The following is a 22,203-nucleotide window of genomic DNA, read 5'->3' on the forward strand; positions in this document are numbered from 1 at the left end:
AAAGAGCGAAGATCTGTTTCACAAATGGCTGTGACCTCTCCACCCCGGCTTTACCTTCTCCCAGGTCAGAGGGCACTGATGCTGGAGCCCAGAATGGCAGGGGTCTCTGCCCAGCACTCTCCCTACCCCCCGGCTCCCGTCTGACCTCCCCAGCCAGGCTCTGAGGCCGCATTCCTCCAGTCCACTGCAGGAAGTGGACATGAGGGAAGGGGGAATGACCAGCTGAATCTCCCAACAGCCTTTTCCCGCCTTGGCTCGCGGCCCAGGCCTCTCTGAACCAGAAGCAGGGCTCCTCCTCCCAGGGGCTGCCGGGCTGATGGGGGTGGGTAGGGAATCTCTGGGGCTCGGCAGCGTCTGAAATAGGTGAGCGACAGGCAGGGTCATAGGACTGAGCGGCGGGAACAGCGCTTGGGGCTGCTGGGGGGCGGTATGAATCCGGTCTGAGAACAGGGTCCAGTGGGAGACAACCAACCTCAACTGACACTCCGATTCCCACAGAAGCCCTGCAGTCCTGAGGTGTGTTGGGGTGGAAGGGGGAATGTGGTGGGAGGATTCTGTCCTTTATATACCGTTAGGTCTCTGGGAGCTTCGAGTGTATCTTCTATGTCACCTATGTTCCTTGTCCACAACTGATTGTGCTTTCTCCCCCAGGGTGGCAACCCTTTAAGGTCTAGGATTAGGTCTCCTCCTCCATCTTGTCGCTCCCCACAGATTCCGCCCACCAAAGCTATTCAGTCAACATGGCCAACTCAGATGCCCCCTGCTAGAAACCACCTCTCCCTCAGGGGCCGCAATCCCTGCACCCCATCACCGGGCCTATACATCCCACCCACCTCTCCTCTCCGAGGCTCCTCCACCATCAGGAAGGCCGCAGGTCCCAGACCTGAGGTGGAGCCGAGAGGCGGCCTCGCCAGGGGTCGGGTGGAGAGAGGAGGCCGGGTGGGCCGCGACGGGGGGCGGGGTGGGGGACGTCCGCACTGACCTCGCTTGTGTAACCAGCCTTCCTTGACAATCGTGACGTCGTTCATGGTGGCAGGAACGGGCCGGGGGTCCCGGCGTGAGTCAGACCACTTCTCGGCCTTCGGGACGTCTCTCCAGGGGGCCTCCCTCCAGGGGCCGCCACGGTGGGGCGATGCCTGCTTTTCCCGCTATTTCTAGAGAGAAACGGGCGGGGAGGAAGCCAGGTTACTGCTGTTCTAGGACTCCGGCGTGAACGACAAGGATCGGTCTACGGCCTGGGCCTCCGACGGCCATCCCCCCACCACCAGCCCCGCTCTCTTCTCCGACTCGGTGACTGAGGGAGTCCCGCGGGCTCTCTGCCGCACAGCCGGGCACAGGCGGCACCTGACCTGAGAGGAAGACAAGCTGGCGTAAGGAAGCCAGCCAGAAGGGATGTGCCTCACAGCTGAATGGCAGGTGGGGCTTGGCCCCAGGGAGGGCTAAACTCAGGGCTACAGATTCAAACTCAGACTATCTTCCTTTCTGCTCTGCTCCTCCAATGTGCTGCTTGGCTCTGGGTGAGCTACTTAAACTCTCTGGGCCTCAGTCCTGACATCTGCAAATGGGGAGAACAGGGAGAATTTTTCCAGTGAATAATTTAACAGACCCAAGGGCTTGGAAGTGGCCCTCAGAGCTAACTCTACCACACTAAGACGCTCTCTCTCTCTCTCTCTCTCTCTCTCTCTCTAAAGACCCTCCACCTGCCCATCCCCAACAAGAAGGATGACCACCAGCTCCCGGGTCTCTCTTCCAAGCTTGGGACAAGATCCACAGATCCTGGGAGAATTCTTCCCAGTGGCAGTGGCCAAGGAACAGCTGGGAATGAAGCTACCACCGGGGCCACCAAACCCTATCGTCGCCACCAAATCGACCTCCCTCGCTATGGGTCCAGCAAGCCACTTGTATGGGGGCGAAAGCCAAATCAAGGCTGCTGGCTTGCCTGCCAGTGTCTGAGAAGCAGTGTGGCCTAGTGGGAAAGAGCATGGGCCTGGGAGATCTGGATTCTAATTCTAGCTCCACCACTTGCCTGCTGGGTGACCCTGGGCAAGTCACTTCTTTGGGACTCAGACTCCTTATTTGAAAAATGAGGGTTCGATGACTGCCCTCCTTCCCACTTGGACTATGAGTCCCTTGTGCAACAGGGACTGTGTCTTTTCGGCTTGTATTGCACCTACCCCAGCATCTAGTACAGTGTTTGGTACACATTAGGTGCTTAACGAATACCAAAATTCTTCTTACCAGTCATGGCCTCTGCCAGACAGGGCTGACAAGTATATTAAAATAATAGTGGTATTTGTTAAGCGCTTACTATGTACCAGGCACTGTACTAACCGCTGGGGTGGATACAAGCAAATCGGGTTGGACACAGTCCCTGTCCCATACGGGGCTCACAATCTCAATCCCCATTTTACAGATGAGGTAACTGAGGCACAGAGAAGTGAAGCGACTTACCCAAGGTCATGCAGCCAACAAGTGGTGGAGCCAGGATTAGAACCCATGAACTTCTGATTTCCAGGCCCAGGCTCTATCCACTACACCATGCTGGTTCTCCCAGAATCCCAAGGAGGAGGGTGTTGGAGGGTTGGGGGGCTGGAGGGAGAGGGTGAATAGAAGGAAACCAAGAAGGAAAGAACTGGAACTGCAGCAGGAGGAAATCACACTAGACCCAAGAAAGACTCTCTGACCAGGAGGGTCGAGTTGGGGTGAAAGGTCATTAAAGGTAAGGTCACTCATCTCTTCTGTCCAAGATGACTTGAGGTTAGTTTCAGTCCTGCCTGGAGGCTTAAAACCAGAGTGTTTGACATTCAGAGGCAAAAACTGGGAAATAGTAATAATAATAGTGGCACTTGCTAAGTGCTTACTGTGTGCCAAGCATTGCATTAAGGGCTGGGGTAGAGGCAGATTAATCAGGCTGGATACAGTCCCTGTCCCACATGGGGCTGAGTCTTAATCCTGCCTAGTTTACTGCATCAGCCTCCTTGCTGACCTCACAACTTTCTGCCTCTCCCCACTCCAGTCCATACTCCGCTGCCCAGATTATCTTTCTACAGAAATGTTCAGGGCACGTCACCCCCTCCTCAAAAATCTCCAGTGGTTGCCCACATACTTCTTTATCAAACAAAAAAACACTACTGGCTTTAAAGCTGTCCATCACCTTGCCCCCTCCTACCTCACTTCTCTCTTTCTACAACACAGTACTCACTGTGACTCCATCTCTTCTGTCTGGCCGCGACCCCTGGCCCACATCCTACCTCTGGCCTGAAACACCCTCCCTCCTCAAATCCTCCAGACAATCACTCTCCCCCACTTCAAAGCCCTACTGAAGGCACATCTTCTCCAAGAGGCCTTCCCAGACTCAGCCCCACTTTTCCTCAACTCCCACTCCCTTCCGTCACTCTGACTCGCTCCTCTTGCTCTTCCCCCCAACCCCGCCCCACAGCACTTACGCGTATATCTGTAATTTTATTTATTTACATTGATGCCTGTTTACTTGTACTGATGTCTTGATGTCTGTTTACTTGTATCGATGTCTGTCCTCCACCCCCTCTAGATTGTGAGCTCATTGTGGCCAGGGATTGTCTCTATTACTGCACTGTACTTTCCCAAGAGCTTAGTACAGTGTTCTGCACAGAGTAAGCGCTCAAATACGATTGACTGAATGAAAGGTAACTGAGGCACAGAGACATTCAGTGATTTTCCCAAGGTGACACAGCAGCCAACGGGCAGAGCCAGAATTAGAACTCGGATCCTCTGACTCCTGGGCCTGTTCTTTCACAAGGCCATAGTGCTTCTCCACTGAATTGCTGACAAACTGAATTACGTAGAGTGAAGTATCTCCTGAATTTCCTCCCCTGGGAAAGTCTGATCACCTTCCCCACAGATTATCTTTAACAATGATGATGACAGTGATGGTGAGGGTATTTATTAAACCCTTACTGTGTGCCCAATCCTTGTGCTAAGTGCTGAGGTAAATTCAGGATAATCAGAGGCGTAGCATGGCCTTGTGGAAGGACCACAGGCCTGGGTCAGAAGACCTGGGTTCCAATACTGGGCTCTGCCACTCGTCTGCTGTGTGACCTTGGTTAAGTCACTTGGCTTCTCTAGGTTTCCGTTTTCTCTTCTGTAAAAAGGGATTCGGTATCTGCTTTCCCTCCCCCAACGACTGCGAGCACAACATGGAACAGGGCCTGTGTTTGATATGATTACCTTGTATCTACCCAAGTGTTTAGCAGATAGTAAACAACAAACACCACCATTATTATAAGATCTAGGCTCCTGAATGTTTACAAGCTTGTAATGGATCTGCTTTCCCCATCTATCAATCAACGGTATTTACTGGGCACTTACTGTGGGCACAGGACTGTACTAAGCGCTTCGGAGAGTTCGTGAACTATTGTTTTTCATTTGAGGACGGGGAAACGACGCACGCCGACATGGCCGGGATCACTGAGCAAGATAACTGAACAGGGTCCCCAGGGGCAATACCCCCAGCGCCCCCATCCTGAAGCTGACCTTCTCTGACCCCAAAATGCGGGGGGTCCCCAACGGGCCCAGCCCCGGGATTTGGGCGGGACGTCCAGGAGCTTGCGGCCGCTGTGACCGGAAGGGATGGGGGCCGGTGCCGGTGGGGCCTGTCTCCCTAGGCCGTTCTGCAGGAAGGCTGCTGGTCTCGGACGGTCCGGGGCCCCGGAGGGGGAGACCCCCAAATTGGAGGAGACTGGGCCCTGTCTGGGCCTGGGAGCGGAGGCCCTGTTTCCTAGTGTAATTGGGAAGGCTTCGGCTCCGCCATCCCGCTCCCTTCCTGGTCCTGGGCTGACCGGTGGGGGGAGAGGAAGGGGGACGGCTGGACCCCCGACAAGTGGACATTTCCCGGGGGATCCAAGGGGGTGGGGAGAGGGAGGGGACGGCTGGACCCTGGACAAGATGGACATTTCCCGGGGGGACCCAGAGGGATGGGGGGAAGAGAGGGGGCGGCTGGACCCCCGACAAGGCCCGGGGGAACCCAGAGGGGTGGAAGGAGAGAGGGGGTGGCTGGACCCCCGACAAGGTGGACATCTCCTGGGGGACCCAGAGGGGTGGGGAGAAGGGACGGGGCGGCTGGACCCCCGACAAGGTGGCCATTTCCTTGGGGGACCCAGACGGATTGGGGGGAGAGAGGGGGAGGCCGGCCCCCCCGGACAAGGTGGCCATCTCCCGGGGGGACCGAGGGGGGCCCCCGACAAGGTGGCCATCTCCCGCGGGACCCAGAGGGGTGGGGACAGGGAAGGGGACCAGGAGGACATTTCCCTGGTGGCCCAGAAGGGTGGGGGGGGAGGGGGCGCGGCCTCCTCGACCCAAAACAAAACGACCAAACAGTGCGGCCCCACGCGGAAATAAGGGGGCGGGGGCGGGCCGGCCGGGGGACCCCCGACCCTGAGGATTTCCGGAGGGGCGGGATGCCTTCGCATGGGGCCGGGCCTGGGCCTCTCGGCCGAGAGGGACTCTTCCTCCTCCGGGCTGCCCATCGGATCCCACCGCCCCCGCCCCAAGCAAGACAAACATGTGCTGCAAAGGGGGGCGGTGGGGGATGCTTGCGTGTCCGGGGGGGAGGGGGCCGGACCCCCACCCCTCTCCTTCCCCTCCCCCTCCCCTGGACTGAATCACCAGGCAGGACTGGCCAACAGCTTCCTGTTCGCTAATAGCAGGATACAAAAAATAGGGACGGGGGGGGGGGGGGGGAATGGGGGAGGAGGGCAGGGGGAAGGGATGGGGGGCGGGGGGCGATTAAGACCCCCGGCTACGTCTCAGACACCCGGAGGAAAACAAGTCCCCGGGGAAATAAGGATAAGGGAACAAAAGCCCCTTAGCCGGGTCCCCGCCGCAGCAAGGCCCGGGCCTAGGCCGAGGGTGGGGGCAGAGCCGGGTGGCGGAGACCCCTCCCCACGGCCCCAGCACACACACACACACACACAGACACACACACACCCCAGACGCACACAGACACACACACACCCCCCCAGACACGGACACACAAAGCTGCAAACAATCGCAGCCGGCCAACGCCCGGGCCTAACACCTCCCCTGCCCACCGACCCCCGAGGCCCGGGCCGGTCAGCGCTTCCCCTGCGGCCCCCGAGGGGTGGTGGACAGGGTGGACCGGGGTCCGGTGGGGGGGTCCGGAGGGAGGGATGGAATAAGGGGGTGGTGGGCACCGGCCGGGGCCTAAGAGGGTGGGACCGGTCCGCGGCTCTTGCTCACCATCACTCCGGGCCGGGCCGGGGGGCTCCTCTCCGGGCCGCCGTGTCCGCAGCCGGTCCTGGACACCGTCCCGATCCCGGTCCCTGGCCCGGTCCTGGGCCCGGTCCGGCCGGGGGGCGGCCGCTGGGGCTGCAGAAGGAATCCCCCCCCTCCCCGTCTTTGCCCCCTCTCCCTTCTCTGTCCCCAAAGGGGCCGGGAGCCCCCACCCCCAGCTACCTGCCGAGGCCTGGGGGGGAAGGGGGGTGGGGAGGGGGTGGGCTGCGGCTCCCCCGTTACACAGCTCGGGCTGCAGTTGTTGCAGTTGTTGCAATTGTTGCAATTGTTGCAAAGGGGCGAGCGTCCGGCCCGGACGACTCCCTGCGTCTCCGGCTTCTGCTCTGGTCGGGGCTTCGGACTCACACACTCACATACACACTCACACACCCCACACCACACACACACACACACACACACAATTCCGCCCGGTCCTACCGCCCGCCTGCTTCTTCCCTTTCCTCCCTCCGCCTCCCTCCGGTACTGCAGCCTGCCGCTGCCCCGGCCCTGCTTGCTGACCACTGGCCTCCCCTTTGCTTCACTGATCCCTTAATGATGGTCTTTTACTAAGCGCTGACTACGTGCCGGGCACCTTACTAAACGCTGGGGTGGATACCGAGCAAATTGGGTCGGACCCGGTCCACGTGGGGCTCGCCGTCTCCATCCCCATTTCACAGACGAGGGAACTGAGGCCCGGAGAAGTGAAGGGATTGGCCCAAGGACACGCAGCAGGCAAGTGGAGGAGGCGGAATTAGAACCCATGACCTGACTCCCAGGCCCGGGCTGTAGCCACTAGGCCAGGCTGCTTCTCCGTGGGGTAAAAGGGGGGCTGAGCTGCAAGCCCTGGGGTGGGTGGGGGCTTCTGGACATAGGGGAGCCGGGAGGACGGGGGACCCCCAGGGGGACTGGCAGGGTCTTTGCAGTGACCTTGAGTGTTCAAGCGAAGTCCACAGTAATAATAATAATGATGGTATTTGTTAAGCGCTTACTATGTGCCAGGCACTGTACTAAGCCCTGAGATGGTGCTCTATGAGAAGCACGGATAGAGCACGGGCCCGGGAGTCAGAAGGTCAGCATCTGCCACTTGTCCGCTGTGTGACCTTGGGCAAGTTACGTGACTTCTCTGCGCCTCAGTTCCCTCATCTGTAAAATGGGGATTAAGACTGTGAGCCTTGTGTGGGACAGAGACTGCATCCAACCCAGTTACCCGGTATCCACCCCAGCGCTTAGAACAGTGCCTGGCACATAGTAAGCACTTAACAAATGCCATAATGGAAAGCGCACGGACTTGGGAGTCAGAGGATGTGGGTTCTAATCCCCGCTCCTCCCCTTGTCTGCCGTGTGACCTTGGGCAAGCCACTTAACTTTTTTGTGCCTCCATTACCTCATCTGTAAAATGGGGATTAAGACTGTGAGCCTCACGTGGGACAACCCGATCCCCTTGTACCTACCGCAGCGCTTAGAACAGTGCTTGGCACATAGTAAGCGCTTAACAAATATCACCATTATTATTATTATACAAGCAAATCGGGGTGGACACAGTCCCTGTCCCAGGTGGGGCTCACAGTCTCGACCCCCATTTTACGGATGGGGTAACTGAGGCCCAGAAAAGTGAAGTGACTTGGCCCAGGTCACCTAGACAAGTGGCGGAGCCGGGATTAGCACCCATGACCTTCTGACTCCCAGGCCTCTGCTCCACCCACTACGCCATGCCGCTTCCCACAGTAGCCCACCCTCTGGGGCGACGGGAAGAGGGTCCCCCGGTTGCATCTGTGGAGGTGATAGGGGCAGGACACCCTATGTTCCCAGCTGAGTCCAGGGTATCATTGGTTCCCCCCACAATTGTCCAAGTTGGACGCCCGCAGTAGTAAGCGCTCAATAAATATGATTGAATGAATGAACCTCCCCAATCCCCGGACTCAAACAAGACCTGAGGGTTTGGGAAATACTGGGCCCTTCTGACCCATTATTCAATCATTCAGTCGTATTTATTGAGCGCTTACTATGTGCAGAGAACTGTACTAGGCACTTGTGAGAGGACAATATGACAGACACCTTCCCTGCCCACAATGAGTTTACAGTCTAGAGGTGAGGCAGACATTAATAGAAATGAATAAATGACAGATATGTACATAAGTGCTGTGGGGCTGGGAGGTGGGGGGATGAATAAAGGGAGCAAGTCAGAAACCCGCAGAAGAGAGTCGAAAAGGTAAAGGGGGCTTAGTCAAGGAAGGCCTCTCGGAGGCAACGCGCCTTCAGTAAGGTTTTGAAGGAAGGGAGATTAGTAGCTCTCCGCAGCCTATCTGAACCTTCCCAGCTCCACCTATTTGCCCCCCATCGCAGCCCCAGTGAGGGGTCGTCCCCTGGGACTAAAGCGGGTTCCCCGGCCATTATCTAGGCAGTCGCACCCCAAAGGATAGGGATGTTCTGGGGGGCGATAGTGGAAGCAGTGGGCTGGCAAACTGGACGCAGAAGTAGTGTATGGCCTAGTGGAAAGAGCCTAGGAGTCAGGAGATGTGGGTTCTAACTCTGGCTCCGCCATTTGCCTTCTGTGGAGCCTGGGACAAATCGTTTAACTTCCCTGTGCCTCAGTTTCTTCAATGTAAATTTGGGATTTAATGCTCGTTCTCCCTCTCCTTTAGACCATGAGACCAGTGTGGGGCAGGGATTGGATTGTATCACCTCTAGCACTTGTTCAGTACTCAGCATGTAAGTAAGCCTTAACAAATAACACAGTAATAATTATTATCATTTTCAGGAGCCAGAACTAGGATTTGTTAGCACAATTCAGCCCACACACTTGGCTGCTCTAACGCCAACCTATTCTCTGTACCGCAGTCTCATCTACCTTGCTGTCGATCCCTTGTCCATGCACTGCTGCATGGCTTAGTGGAAAGAGCACGGGCTGGGGAGTCAGAGGTCATGGGTTCTAATCCCTGCTCCGCCACTTGTCAGCAAGTCACTTCACTTCTCTGTGCCTCAGTTACCTCATCCGTAAAATGGGGATGAAGACTGTGAGCCCCACGTGGGACAACCTAATTATCTTGTATCTATCCCAGTGCTTAGAACAGTGCTTGGCACATAGTAAGCGCTTAACAAATACCAACATTATTAATCCCAGCTCTGCCACTTGTCAGCAAGTCACTTAACTTCTCTGTGCTTCAGTTACCTCATCTATAAAATGGGGATGAAGACTGTGAGCCCCACGTGGGACAACCTGATAACCTTGTATCTACCCCAGTGCTTAGAGTGGTGCTTGGCATATAATAAGTGCTTAATAAATTCCATCATCGTCATCAACTCCCTCCCCCTTATGAATGACCACCACTCTTCCCACTTCCAAATCCTTGTTAAAAACCACCTCTCCCTCAAGAAGCCTTACCTAAGCCCTCATTTTTTTAATGGCATTTTTTAAGTACTTACTATGTGCTATGCACTGTAGAAGCGCTGGGGTAGATTCAAGGTGACGGGTGGGACACAGTCCCTGTCCCCCACAGGGATCACAATCTGAATCCCCATTTTACAGATGAGGTAACTGAGACATAGAAAAGTGAATAGACGTAGTGGAAGAGACAGAATTAGAACCCAGCTCTTCTGTGTCCCAGGTCTGTGCTTTTTCTACTAGGCCACGCTACTTCCCTCTCCCCACCGCATCGCCCACGTATTTGTATCTGTAGCCTTTAAGCACTTACTATTCACCCCAGCCCGATTTATAGATCTCTAATGCCCTCCCTCCTCACATCCACCATCCCCTCTTCAAAGCCCTACTGAGAGCTCACCTCCTCCAAGAGGCCTTCCCAGACTGAGCTCCTCCCCTTTCCTTCTGCTCCCCCTTCCCTTCCCCCCACCCTCTGCTCCTCCCCCTTCCCCTCCCTTCAGCACTGTGCTCATTTATATATATTATTTATTACCCTATTTATTTTGTTAATGAGGTGTACATCCCCTTGATTCTATTTATCTTAATGATATTGTCTTCTTTTTGTTTTGTTTTGTTCTGTTTTGTTTTGTTCCATTTAGACTGTGATCCCATCATTGGGCAGGGATGGTCTCTATCTGTTGCCGAATTGTATATTCCAAGTGCTTAGTACAGTGCTGTGCACATAGTAAGCGCTCAATAAATACTACTGAATGAATGAATAATTTACATAGTAAGCGCTCAATAAATACTATTGAATGAATGAATAATTTATTTTAACATCTGTCTCCCCTTCGAGACAGCAAGCTCCTTGTGGGCAGGGAAGCTGCCTACCAGCTCTGTTGTATTATACTCCCCCAGGCACTTAGTACAGTGCTCGGCCCCACAGTAAGCACTCAGTGAATACCATTGATTTGACTGATTTATTCTGACAGGAGGTGAGCTTTATATGGAGGCCTGGGGAATGGCGCCAGACTGAAGAAGGCAAGGGACCACTGGGCAAACCTCCTCTCAGAGGCATCAGTTTCCCCCAGGAGCTGGGCTGGAGAGTGCCGGGCTTCATAAGCAGGGACCAGAGGGCCCAAGATGAGTGGCTCCTCCTTGTATCTAGGGAAGCAGAGTGGCTCAGTGGAAAGAGCCTGGGCTTCGGAGTCAGAGGTCATGGGTTCGACTCCCGGCTCTGCCACTTGTCAGCTGTGTGACTGTGGGCAAGTCACTGAACTTCTCTGTGCGTCAGTTACCTCATCTGTAAAATGGGGATTAACTGTGACCCTCACGAGGGATGACCTGATTACCCTGTATCTCCTCCAGCTCTTAGAACAGTGCTCTGCACATAGTAAGCGCTTAACAAATACAAATATTATTATGTGGTTGTCCAGGCACAGAGGTCCTTGGGCACTGGGCTCTGCTGCTCCCAGGCAGGATGAAATATATCTGGCAGGGGCAGCAAACCCACTCATCTGGATACCTCCATATTCCCTGATGGTGGGGATCGTGCAATGCTGTGTGACCTTGGGCAAGTCACTTCACTTCTCTGTGCCTCAGTCTGTAAAATGGGGATCAACACTGTGAGCCCCATGGGTGGAACAAGGATTTTGTCCAAACTGTTTAGCTTGTATCTACCCCAGAGCTTAGTACAGTGCTTAGTATGTAGTAAGTGCTTAACAAATGCTATTTTAAAAAAATGGGGCTAGAAGAGTCTTGGGCACTTGCGACTAGTCTTTTTGGGGACCTTGGGGATCAGGGATAATGAATTATTGATGAATTTTTACTCACATCACGACTCCCCCTGTACCTTAAACTTCAAGATCTCCCCCTACCCTGCTGGCTCCACTGCTTCAATCAGCCTCTCCCTGTCTTCACCCCTTTTTCTTTCCCTCTGTGCATAGAGACAGAGGGAGGAAGAAAATGAATGTGTGTATGTGTGTATATGTGTGTAGGTGTGTGTGAGTACTTCATGAGTCCTGGGTTTCCCTCATGCTTTCAATCCCTCATGGGCAAAGACCGTGTCTCCTTCCCTTTGCTCTACCCCTTCCTCTTGCACCCAAGCTGTTGTGTCTGCAAACCATCTAGATAATTGTAGTCTAAAATTACACTTAGACCCCAATTATGTGAATCTTTCAAAGTAAAAAAAAAATTAATTCAGGCCAGAGTGTTTATGAGAGATATATGCTATCTATATAATTTGTGTATAAGGGCACAGTAAAGGGACAGTTTTGTCAGGTTGGTTGTTCTCTCGGGCATATTTTAGTCAAGGGTATGGAAACCTGGATATTTAGACTGCACCTCCACACCTAGATTACCCAGATAATTGAGGCCCCAGATTATTCAAGTTTCCAGCAGCCAGGTTTTCCTTGCCTGAGGTACCCAGATAAACACTTTAGGCCATCCTTATCTAACTCATTTAGGGATGTGGGGATGAGGGGAAGACCAAGACCCCAGATTGTAAATAGCTGGATGACTGGTGCCATCAACGTAATTGTCTTTTTTATCCAACAAGAATGAAAATTTTCAAAAGTCTTTCCAAGCAGAATGGTCCTCTCCAAGACTGTGAGCTTTCATTCATTCATTTAATCATATTTATTAAGGGCTTACTGTGTGCAGAGCACTGTACTAAGCACTTGGGAGAGTACAATATAACAATAAGCAAAAACATTCCTGCCCACAACGAGCTTACAGTCTAGAGAGGGAAGCAGACATTAATGTGAATAAATAAATTACAGATATTTACACAAGTGATATGGGGCTGGGATGGGGGAGTAAAAGGAGCAAGTCAAGGTGATGCAGAAGGGAACAGGAGAAGAGGAAAGGAGGGGCTTAGGGAAGGCGTCTTGGAGGAGATGTGCCTTCGATAAGGCTTTGATGGGATGTGGGGAGAGTCATTATCTGTAGGATTTGAGGAGGCAGTGCATTCTTGGCCAGAAGACGAACATGGGCGAGGGGTCGACGGCAAAATAGACGAGATCGAGGTACAGTGAGAAGGTTAGCATTAGAGGAGTAAAGTGTGTGAGCTGTGTTGTAGCAGGAGAGTAGAAAGGTGAAGTAGGAAGGGGCAAGGGGATTGACTGCTTTACAGCCAATGGTGAGTAGTTTTTGCTTGATGCAGAGGTGGATGGGCAACCACCGGAGGTTCTTGAGGAGTGGGGAAACGTAATCCTGAACGTTTTTCTAGAAAAATGATCTGGGCAGCAGAGTGAATTAAGGACTGGACTGGGGAGAGACAGCAGGCAGGGAGGGCAGCAAGGAGGCTGAGAGAGTAATCAAGGCGGGATAGGATAAGTGATTGGCTTAACATGGTGGCAGTTTTGTTGGAGAGGAAAGGGCGGATTTTAGCAATGTTGTGAAGGTGGACCTGACAGGATTTAGTGATGGATTGAATATGTGGGTTGAATGAGAGAGAGGAGTCAAAGATGACGTCAAGGTTAGGGGCTTGTGAGACAGGAAGGATGGTGGTGCTGTTTACAGTGATGGGAAAGTCAGGAGGAAGACAGGGTTTGGGTGGGAAGATAAGGAGTTCTGTTTTAGACATGTTAAATTTGAGGTGACGGGAGGACACTCAAGTAGAGATGTCTTAAAGGCAGGAGGAAATGAGAGACTGCAGAAACTGAGAGAGGTCAGGGCTGGAAATGTAGATTTGGATATCATCCTCATAGAGGTGGTAGTTGAAGTCATGTGAGTGAATGAATTCTCCAAGGGAGTGGGTGTAGATGGAGAATAGAAGGGGAACTAGAACTGACCCTTGAGGGCCCCCCACTTTTAGGAGGTAGGAGGCAGGGGAGGAGCACTTACTATTCAGGGACTGTCTCTATCTGTTGCCGACTTGTTCATCCCAAGCGCTTAGTACAGTGCTCTGCACATAGTAAGCGCTCAATAAATACTATTGAATGAATGAATGAATGAATATTCACCCCACCCCAATTTACAGATCTCTAATGCCCTCCCTCCTCACGCCCCCCATCCCCTCTTCAAAGCCCTACTGAGAGCTCACCTCCTCCAAGAGGCCTTCCCAGCCTGAACTCCCCCTTTCCCTCTGCTCCTCCCCCTCCCCCCTTCCCCTTCCCCTTCCCCTCCCCTCAGCACTGTGCTCATTTGTATATATTATTACCCTATTTATTTTGTTAATGAGGTGTACATCCCTTTGATTCTATTTATCTTGATGATATTGTCTTGTTTGGTTTTGTTCTGTTTTTGCTTTGCTATTTGTCTCCCCCATTTAGACTGTGAGCCTGTCATTGGGCAGGGATGGTCCCTATCTGTTGCCATATTGTCCATTCCAAGCACTTAGTACAGTGCTCTGCACATAGTAAGCGCTCAATAAATACTAGTGAATGAATGAATGAATGAACCCGTGAAGGAGACTGAGAATGAAAGGCCAGAGAGTTAAAAGGAGAACCAGGAGAGGACGATGTCAGTGAAGTCGAAGTTGGATAATGTTTCCAGGAGAAGGGGGTGGTCCATAGTGTCGAAGGCAGCTGAGGGGTCGAGGAGGAGCTCTTTGAGGGCAGGGATTGTGTTATTTACTTCTACTGCCTTTTCCCCAAGCACTCGGTACACAGTTCTTCACCCAGAAGGACCCAGCATAGCACTCTGCACATGGTACGGGCTCGCTTTGGGGCTCTGCCTACTTTAATCACTCAGTACGCTCTGCCCACAGTAGGCACTCGATTCAGTGCTCTATTCACAGGAGACTTTTTCGGTGCTCTGCACATAGCAGGTGCTCTGTTCAGTGCTCTTTCCTCAGTGCTCTGCACAGAGAAGGCTCCCACTAAGTTTGTGGCATCCAGGAAGGCCTCCCAAATAAGGCCCTAGGTAGGTCTGTGGCACCCAGCAGGGCCTCAGCCTACCTTGGTGAAACCGACATGGAAACACCCCCCCCACCGCAGCTGTAGGTGACTTTAGCCCAAGCCTTAACTGTGCAATCTGCAGCTCTGAGGAAGTTGGTGGCTGGGATCGAGTTGGTCTTCCTTCCCCATGTTCACACCTCCTCCCTTCTCCAGGGGTGAGAGGGGGAACATGGTGAGTTAGTGTTGGGAAAGGGTGAAGACTCTCAGCCTCAGTGGAGGGGCCCTTAGCCTCACCTGGTAGTGGTGGTGCCCTGAGGTTCCCGGAAACATTCCCAAATTAGGGATTTATTCTTCCATCCATTCATCCACCTTCCCTCTTTCCTGCCTCTGTCCTATCTCTGATTCCCCCATCGCCCTGGCCCCCTGGCCCCCTGCCAAGCAGCGTGGCCTAGTGGCAAGAACATGGGTTTGGGAGTAAAAGGACCTGGGTTCTAATCCAGATTCCACAACTTGTCTGCTGTGTGACCTTGGGCAAGTCACTTAACTTCTCTGTGTCTCAGTTACCTCATCTGTTAAATGAGGATTGAGACTGTGCGCCCCATGTGGGACAGGGATTATGTCCAACGTGATTACCTTGTATATATCCCAGCTCTTAAATTAATGCTTGGCACATAGTAAGCACTTAACAAATACCATAATTATTGATTATTATTATTATTGCCCTACCCTCCCTCCTTCCCCATGGCCTCAAGGATCCCCAGGGGATCAGACTGTAGCCCTGGGCTGGGATCCTCCAGCCAAGCTGGGCCAGGGCCACGGATCGAGACTCAGGCGGGAGCTGAGCAAGACCCCCAATGGGATGCTCTAGTTCCCATGACTCCCTCCCCCAGGAAAGAGCTTGCTGTGAGGCTGAGGACAGAGCTTCAGCCTTCTGGCTGCAGAGAGAAGGGAGACACTTTCCAACCCGAGACCCAGGCAGATGGACAGACAGACATGTGGAAAGACAGGCAGGCAGGCACATTCTTGGGAAAGATGTATAGGCAGGTTGACACCCAGAGGGGCAGACACGAAGATAGATTTATAGGAGTACAGGCAGGCAGATGCACAGACAGATTTCAGACAGATGGACTCACAGACAGGCTGGCAGACCCACACAGAGACAGACAGGCGAACATATACACACAGACAGACACAGGGGCAGATAGACACAGCTATGGAATAAGGCAAGCAGACTCTCAGACAGCATACAGGCAGGCAGACACACAGATAGACGAGCAAACTCTCAGAAAGATATGCAAGACAGTCAGACAGGCAGATCCACAGACAGACAGACGGGCAGACCAGAAGGTAGGCAGGCAACAGAGAAAATGCTTAATAGCTCAGAATCAGACCCAATAAGTGGGCACAATTAACTCACCGGTAGAAAAAAGGCTCAGCTGTTGGGTTTGAACAGGTGGAAAATCCCCTGATCGCCATCTGCTCCCCATTCATCTCCTCTGGATTCACCTACCCTGGGTTCTTCATCTCCCCTTGATTCATCGCCACCTCTGGATTCATCGTCACCCATGGATTCCTCATCTTCCCTGGATTCTTCATCACCTTTTTATTTATCTCCATCTTCCCTAGGAGTCATCACCTCTCCTGGATTCATCATCACCTTTTTATTGATCTCCATCTCCCCTAGGATTCATCATCTCTCCTGGATTCATCATCACCCCTGGATTCATCTCCATCTCCTCTGGATTGAGCACAGTCACCCTTATTCTTCTGATATCCATCTGGGGAGAGAACATAATCCCGGACCCTGAGGTCTCCCCTCAAAAAAAAAGACCGGTTTGCATCTCCCTGGATTGGTTCCCCCTATTCCCAGGCACAGGGACCAAGTGCAGAAGCAGAGTTGAGAAGGTAGAAATCATCCCATAGTAGAGCTGGGAGGGACCTTGAAAGGTCACCTGGTCCAGCCCCCTGCCTTCAGGCAAATCACTAACCTCACTTGGGAAAGGGAAAGGGTATCCCCAGGTCTGCAAAGGAGGAAACTGAGGCCTGCCAGTGCTAATCTCTGAGTTGGGATCACATCATCCTTAGCATGGGCCTGGGAATCAGAGGACCTGAGTTCTAATTCCACTTGCCTGCTGCGTGACCTTAGGCAAGTCACTTAACTTCTGTGGGCCTCAGTTTCCTCATCCTGGGGGTGAATTCTCCCTCCTACTTAAACTATGAGGCCCATGTTTCCAACCTGATTATCTTATATCTTTTCTAACGTTTAGAACAGTATGTGACACATAGTAGATGCTTAACATAGTAGTCTGTGAGCCCCATGTGGGACAGAGACTGTGTCTGACCTGATTAACTTGCACCTACCCCAGCAGTTAGAACAGTGCTTGATGTAGGGTATGTGGTTAACAAATATTATTATCAAATACCATAATTATTATGATTAATCATTATTACTACATTCTCCCCAGCAGACTGCAGAAGCTACATGGCCTAGTGGAAAGAGCACAGGCCTTGGAGTCAGCGGACCTGGGTTCTAATCCTGTTTCTGCCAATTGCTTGCTATGGGCCTTGGGCAAGTAATATTTTTTTGTTTATTTGTTTTTATTAATGGTATTAGTTAAGCATTTACTATGTACCAGGCACTGTTCTAAGCTCTGGTAATCAACTAATCAGGTTGGACGTAGTCCCTGTCCTACATGGGGCTTTAAGTCTTCATCTCCATTTTACAGATGTGGTAGCTAAGGTGCAGAGAAGTTAAATGACTTGCCCACAGTCACGCAGCAGACAAGTGGCAGAGCTGGGACTAGAACCTGGGTCTTTCTGACTCCCAGGCCCATGCGCTATCCATTAGGCCACACTTCTCTGTGCCACAGTTCTCCTGTTTGCTCTCCTACTTAGACTCAGAGCATCAAGCCAGACAGGGACTGTGTCCAACCCAATTCACTTGCATCTACCTCAGCATTTATAACTGGGTTTGACACGTAGTAAACACTTAACAAATACCATAAAAAAAAAAAAAAACAGGCTGCAATTTACTTCCTGCTCCCCGAGGGCTGCTGCCTGTGTGGCCATCCACTCCCAGCAGACCAACCCCAGCCTGTCTTCCGGGGCCTGAGGGCAGATCATGAGCCCGAGGCCTTCCCTACCTCCTTCTCTCCCAAGAAATGGGAATGGTAAGTTTCACTACCCTCTTTCATCGGGGCAATGGGAGCAACCAGTTTCTTGGCCCTCAGTTGGTGGGGAAATGCTGGCTGTCCTGGCTACTTGAAAGGGATGGTGGTCCCTGGAGGAACCTATCTTACTTTAAGGCCTTCTGAATTGTGATTTGGGGTTATTGCTCTGGGGTCGGGGGTCAGGATGGGAAGGGAGCAAGGCTGGTGGGAGCTGAAATTGCGTCCTTCAGTGGGGGATGCGCCAGCAGGATGGGATGCGGGCCAAGGCTGGACTTGGACAGGCCCTGGGGCCTTGGCAATGGAACTGAGTAAAAGCAAAACTGAAAGTGGCTGCCTGCGTGGGCCCATGGCCCTGATTAGAGCAAAGGTAAAAGGTGAAAATGATCTCATAGCCTGATTAATGACGCTCCAGGCACACCCATAGGGATGGGAAAGATTGAGGATTGGTTTCCAGTGGAGTTGTAGGACAGGAGGCTTGACCTCTCCTCTCCTCTCCTCTGCCCCCGACTTACTGTGTGATCTTGGGCAAAGCCCTTAATCTCTCTGGACCTCTGTGTCCTCTGCTGTAAAATGGGAAAAATAATTCCTGCCCCTCCAGAGCGTGGTGAGCATAAAATGTGATAGCTGACTTCAAAGTGTTTGGAGCCAACAAAGCTCTTAGACAAATCTAAAGTATGATGAATTGGCCCATAGGCCTGTCTTGAATATTATTTGGCTTTCTAATTTTCTTAATAATAATTGTGGTATTTGTTAAGTGCTTATTAAGTGCCAAGTCCTGAAATAGATGCAAGATAATCAGGTCCTATATGGGGCTCCCAGGTATTGAATGCCCAATTTTCAGATGAGGGAACAGAGGCACAGAGAGACACAGCAGATAAGTGGCGTAGCCAGGATTAGAAACCAGGTCCCCTGACTCCAGGCCCTTGTTCTTTCCACTAGGCTACACCGCTTCACCACTTTAGCCTTTCCTTCAGTTAAATCAGTCCAGCACCAGGCAAGCACAAACCTCCAGGAGATTGTTGGGTTGGGCAGATGGGAGTGGAGCACGGAGCCAGGGGTGGGGGTGAGCAAATATCTATCCTTGGGCACACAGGAGGAGCACTGCCGTGAGTCACACGTCTCCTGAAGCCAGCAAACCCCAATTTCCACCATCCCAGCACCCAGTCACTGGCCCTACTGAGTCCCTGCTCCCAGCCCAGTGAGGATCAGTGGATAGGGGGTCTAGGCCCTGCTCTGTCTGCTTCAACAGTGCAAGATTTCTGATCCAAGTACACGATGGGCATTTCACCAGCTGGACAGACCCACCTGCCCCCCAAAAAAGCTGGCTAATGAGGGTGGCTTCCAGCACTTATGTGCATATCTATTAATTACACACTATAAATGATTTATTTCTTTACATCAATGGAGAAGGAGCGTGGCTTAGTGGAAAAAGCCAGGGCTTGGGAGTCAGAGGACGTGGGTGCTAATCTCGGCTCTGCCACTTGTCTTGCGGTGTGACCTTGGGCAAGCCACTTAACTTCTCTGTGCCTCAGTTACCTTAGTTGTAAAATGGCCATGAAGACTGTGAGCCCCACATGGGACAACCTGTTTACTTTGTATCTATCCCAGCGCTTACAACAGTGCTTGGCACATAGTAAGCACTTAGCAAATATCACAACTATTATTATTATTATCTCTAGACTCTAAGCTCTTTTTGTCAGGGAATGGGTTTACTAACTCTGCTTTATTGTACTCTCCCAAGTGCTTAATACAGTACTCTGCGCATAGTAAGCACTGAATAAACACCATTGGTGATGATGATGTCGATGACAATGATGATTTCTGTCTCCCCATCTATACTTTAGGCTCCTTGTGGACAAGAACTCTCCAAAGCACTTAGTTCAACTGTCCCCACACAGTAAGAACTAAATCAACACCAATTATTGATTGACTGGGGAAGCAGTGTGGCCTAGTAGAAAGAGCACCGGCCTGGGAAAGTGCCTCACTTTCCTCATCTGTAAATTAGGGTTTCAGTGGCTCTTCTCTCACCTCTTTAAACTGTGAGCCCCATATGGGACAAGGACTGTATCCAACCTGATTACCCCAATGTTTAGTACAGTTCCTGGAAAAGAGTAACCACTTAACAAGTACAATAAAAAAAAAAGTGGCAAAGACCGCAGCTGCTCCCACTGCAACGGCCTGAAGGGTTATGATGCCGAGGCACCACCACGTTGGCACTGTGCTGTGGTTTCTGCTGCCGGGAGTGGTAGATAAAAAGAACTTTTATATGCCGTTTGCAATGGTCTGCACCCCTGACTTTCTACTCGTTTGTTGCGCTCAGTGCCCAAGAAGGACCCGAATGCAAGAATGAAAGAGGCACTACCGAAAACACTAGCATTAGACTCACTTCCCCGGGGGCAGATTTTCAGGCCTGAAGTCTCAGAACCCAGCTCCCCTACCAACCCTGCCAGAAGGCTTCTGTGACCTCCAATCCCTGCTGGCAATCTGCTCTCCAGAGAGTCTTGAGGGCGACCCCAAAGCTCCCAGTGATACCTCCCCACTGCAGGAGGGGGTGGGGAGGTGGGGGTCCCCTCCCTTCCTTCATAGGGTGGTGGCAGGGGGCACTTTTGAGGACCACTGGGAAGATGATGAGGAATTTAGGCAGAGCCTCAGGTCCCTGAACCCCTGGAGGGAAGAGGGAGGTGGGTTGACCGGATGTTGCCTGAACCATCTTTGTTCGGCTAAGAGAAGCAGCTTGGCGTAGTGGACAGGGCACGGGCCTGGGAGTCGGACGGTCATGAGTTCTAATCCCGACTCCGCCACTATGTCTGCCATGTGACCTTGGGCAAGTCACTTCCCTTCTCCGTGCCTCAGTTCTCTCATCCATAAAATAGGGGTTTAGAATGTGGGGCAGGGACTGTGTGTCCAACCCACTTTGCTTGTATCCACCCCGGTGCTCCGCAAAGTGCCTGGCACATAGTAAGTGCTTAACAAATACCATAATTTTTTATTAAGAGCACTTGTCTGAGAACCCCAGTTGTTTCTGCAGGATGTCACGTAGGGATTGGGGGAGAGAGGGAGAGAGTAATGAATGATGGGCAAACGCTCAGCTGGGAGTGGGGGTTGGCTATGAAGGCACTGGATAAGGCACCAGGGTCTCCTGGGGGCAGGATTAAAGCAGATATACAGAGTCTGGAGGCTCGAGCATTAGGTGATCAAACCCAAGGGGTTTGGGTTCCAGCTTCAGCTTTATCTCCGATGTGCTGGGCGCCTGTGGGTGAGTCCCTCAGCCTCTCTGGGCCTCAGTCAGTTTATCTGGAGAGTGAGGAAAAATGGGCCTGACCCTTGCCACTTTACAGGTTGGTGTGGTGTCAAGGAGATGTTTTCAGTTCTGTAGAGGGGCAATCCCATGTAGAATCGGCGTCCTATTACTATTAGGTTATTTGAAACCTAATACAAATAATAGTAATCATAATTGGAGCATTTTTTAATGGTATTTGTTAAGCACTTCATTCATTCATTCAATCATATTTATTGAGTGCTTACTGTGTGCAGAGCACTTTACTAAGTGCTTGGAAAGTACAGTTCGGCAACAGATAGTGACATTCCCTATCCAACAGTGGACTCAAGGTCTAGAAGGGGGAGACAGACAACAAAACAAAACAAGTAGACAGGCATCAATACCATCAAAATAGGTAAATAGAATTATGGATATATACTCATCATTAATAAAATGGAGTAATAAATATGTACAAATATACACAAGTGCTGTGGGGAGGGTAAGGGGGTAGAGCAGAGGATGGGAGTAGGGACGATGGGGAGGGGAGGAGGAGCCGAGGAAAAAAAGAGGGGGCCACTACTATGTGCCAGGCGCCGTTCTAAGAGCTGTGGAAGATACAAGGGTAGTCCCTGTCCCACATGGGGCTCACAGTCTCAATCCCCATTTTACAAATGAGGGAACTGAGGCACAAAGAAGTGAAGTGACTTGCCCAAGGCCACACAGCAGACAAGTGGCAGAGCTGGAAGTAGAAACCAAGACCTTCTGACTTTCAGGCCTGTGCTCTATCCATTATGCCATCCTGCTTCCACCAAGGGCCTAGTCTAGCATTCCTCATGCAGTAGGCAACCAGTCTAGTGCTCTGTGGGTCAGACTGCACTCAGGAGATGCTCAGTAAATAGTGAGGATGCTGATGATAGAGCCCCGGGGGAGAAGGGTTCCACTCTTGCTGATTTGCACTGAGCGTTCAGCACATGGGAGGCAGCTGGTGGAACCCCGTTCTCTGTGGGCTGACGTTCAGCATTGTCCAGTGGGAAGAGCATGGGCCCGGGAGTCAGAGGACCTGCCTTCTAATCCTGCCCCTGCCGCATACCTGCTGGGTGACCTTGGGTACGTCACTTCACTTCTCTGGGCCTCATTTCCTTTATCAGCAAAATGGGGATTCAATACCTGTTATCCCTCCTACTTAGACTGTGAGCACCATGTGGGCCTGATGATCTTGGATCTACCCCACTGTTTAGTACAGTGCTTAACTTGAGAAGCAGCCTGGACTAGTGGATAGAACATGGGCCTGGGAGTCAGAAGGAC

General features: G+C 52.1%; 1 protein-coding gene across 1 annotated transcript in view; it reads right to left on the reverse strand.

Annotated features, from left to right (window-relative positions):
- AKT1 (AKT serine/threonine kinase 1) overlaps positions 1 to 6,365 on the reverse strand; it is a 74,441-nt gene extending 68,076 nt beyond the window's left edge. The window contains exons 1-2 of the mRNA XM_029067589.2: positions 6,238 to 6,365; positions 983 to 1,154 (exon numbers count right to left, since the gene is read on the reverse strand). Coding sequence (XP_028923422.1) covers positions 983 to 1,028 — 46 coding nt within the window. The 5' untranslated portion in view covers positions 1,029 to 1,154; positions 6,238 to 6,365. The remainder of the gene's footprint in view (positions 1 to 982; positions 1,155 to 6,237) is intronic.
- Positions 6,366 to 22,203: the final 15,838 nt, after the last annotated feature.

The sequence above is a fragment of the Ornithorhynchus anatinus genome, chromosome 1, assembly GCF_004115215.2.
Source record: "Ornithorhynchus anatinus isolate Pmale09 chromosome 1, mOrnAna1.pri.v4, whole genome shotgun sequence".
NCBI classification, from domain to species: domain Eukaryota; kingdom Metazoa; phylum Chordata; class Mammalia; order Monotremata; family Ornithorhynchidae; genus Ornithorhynchus; species Ornithorhynchus anatinus.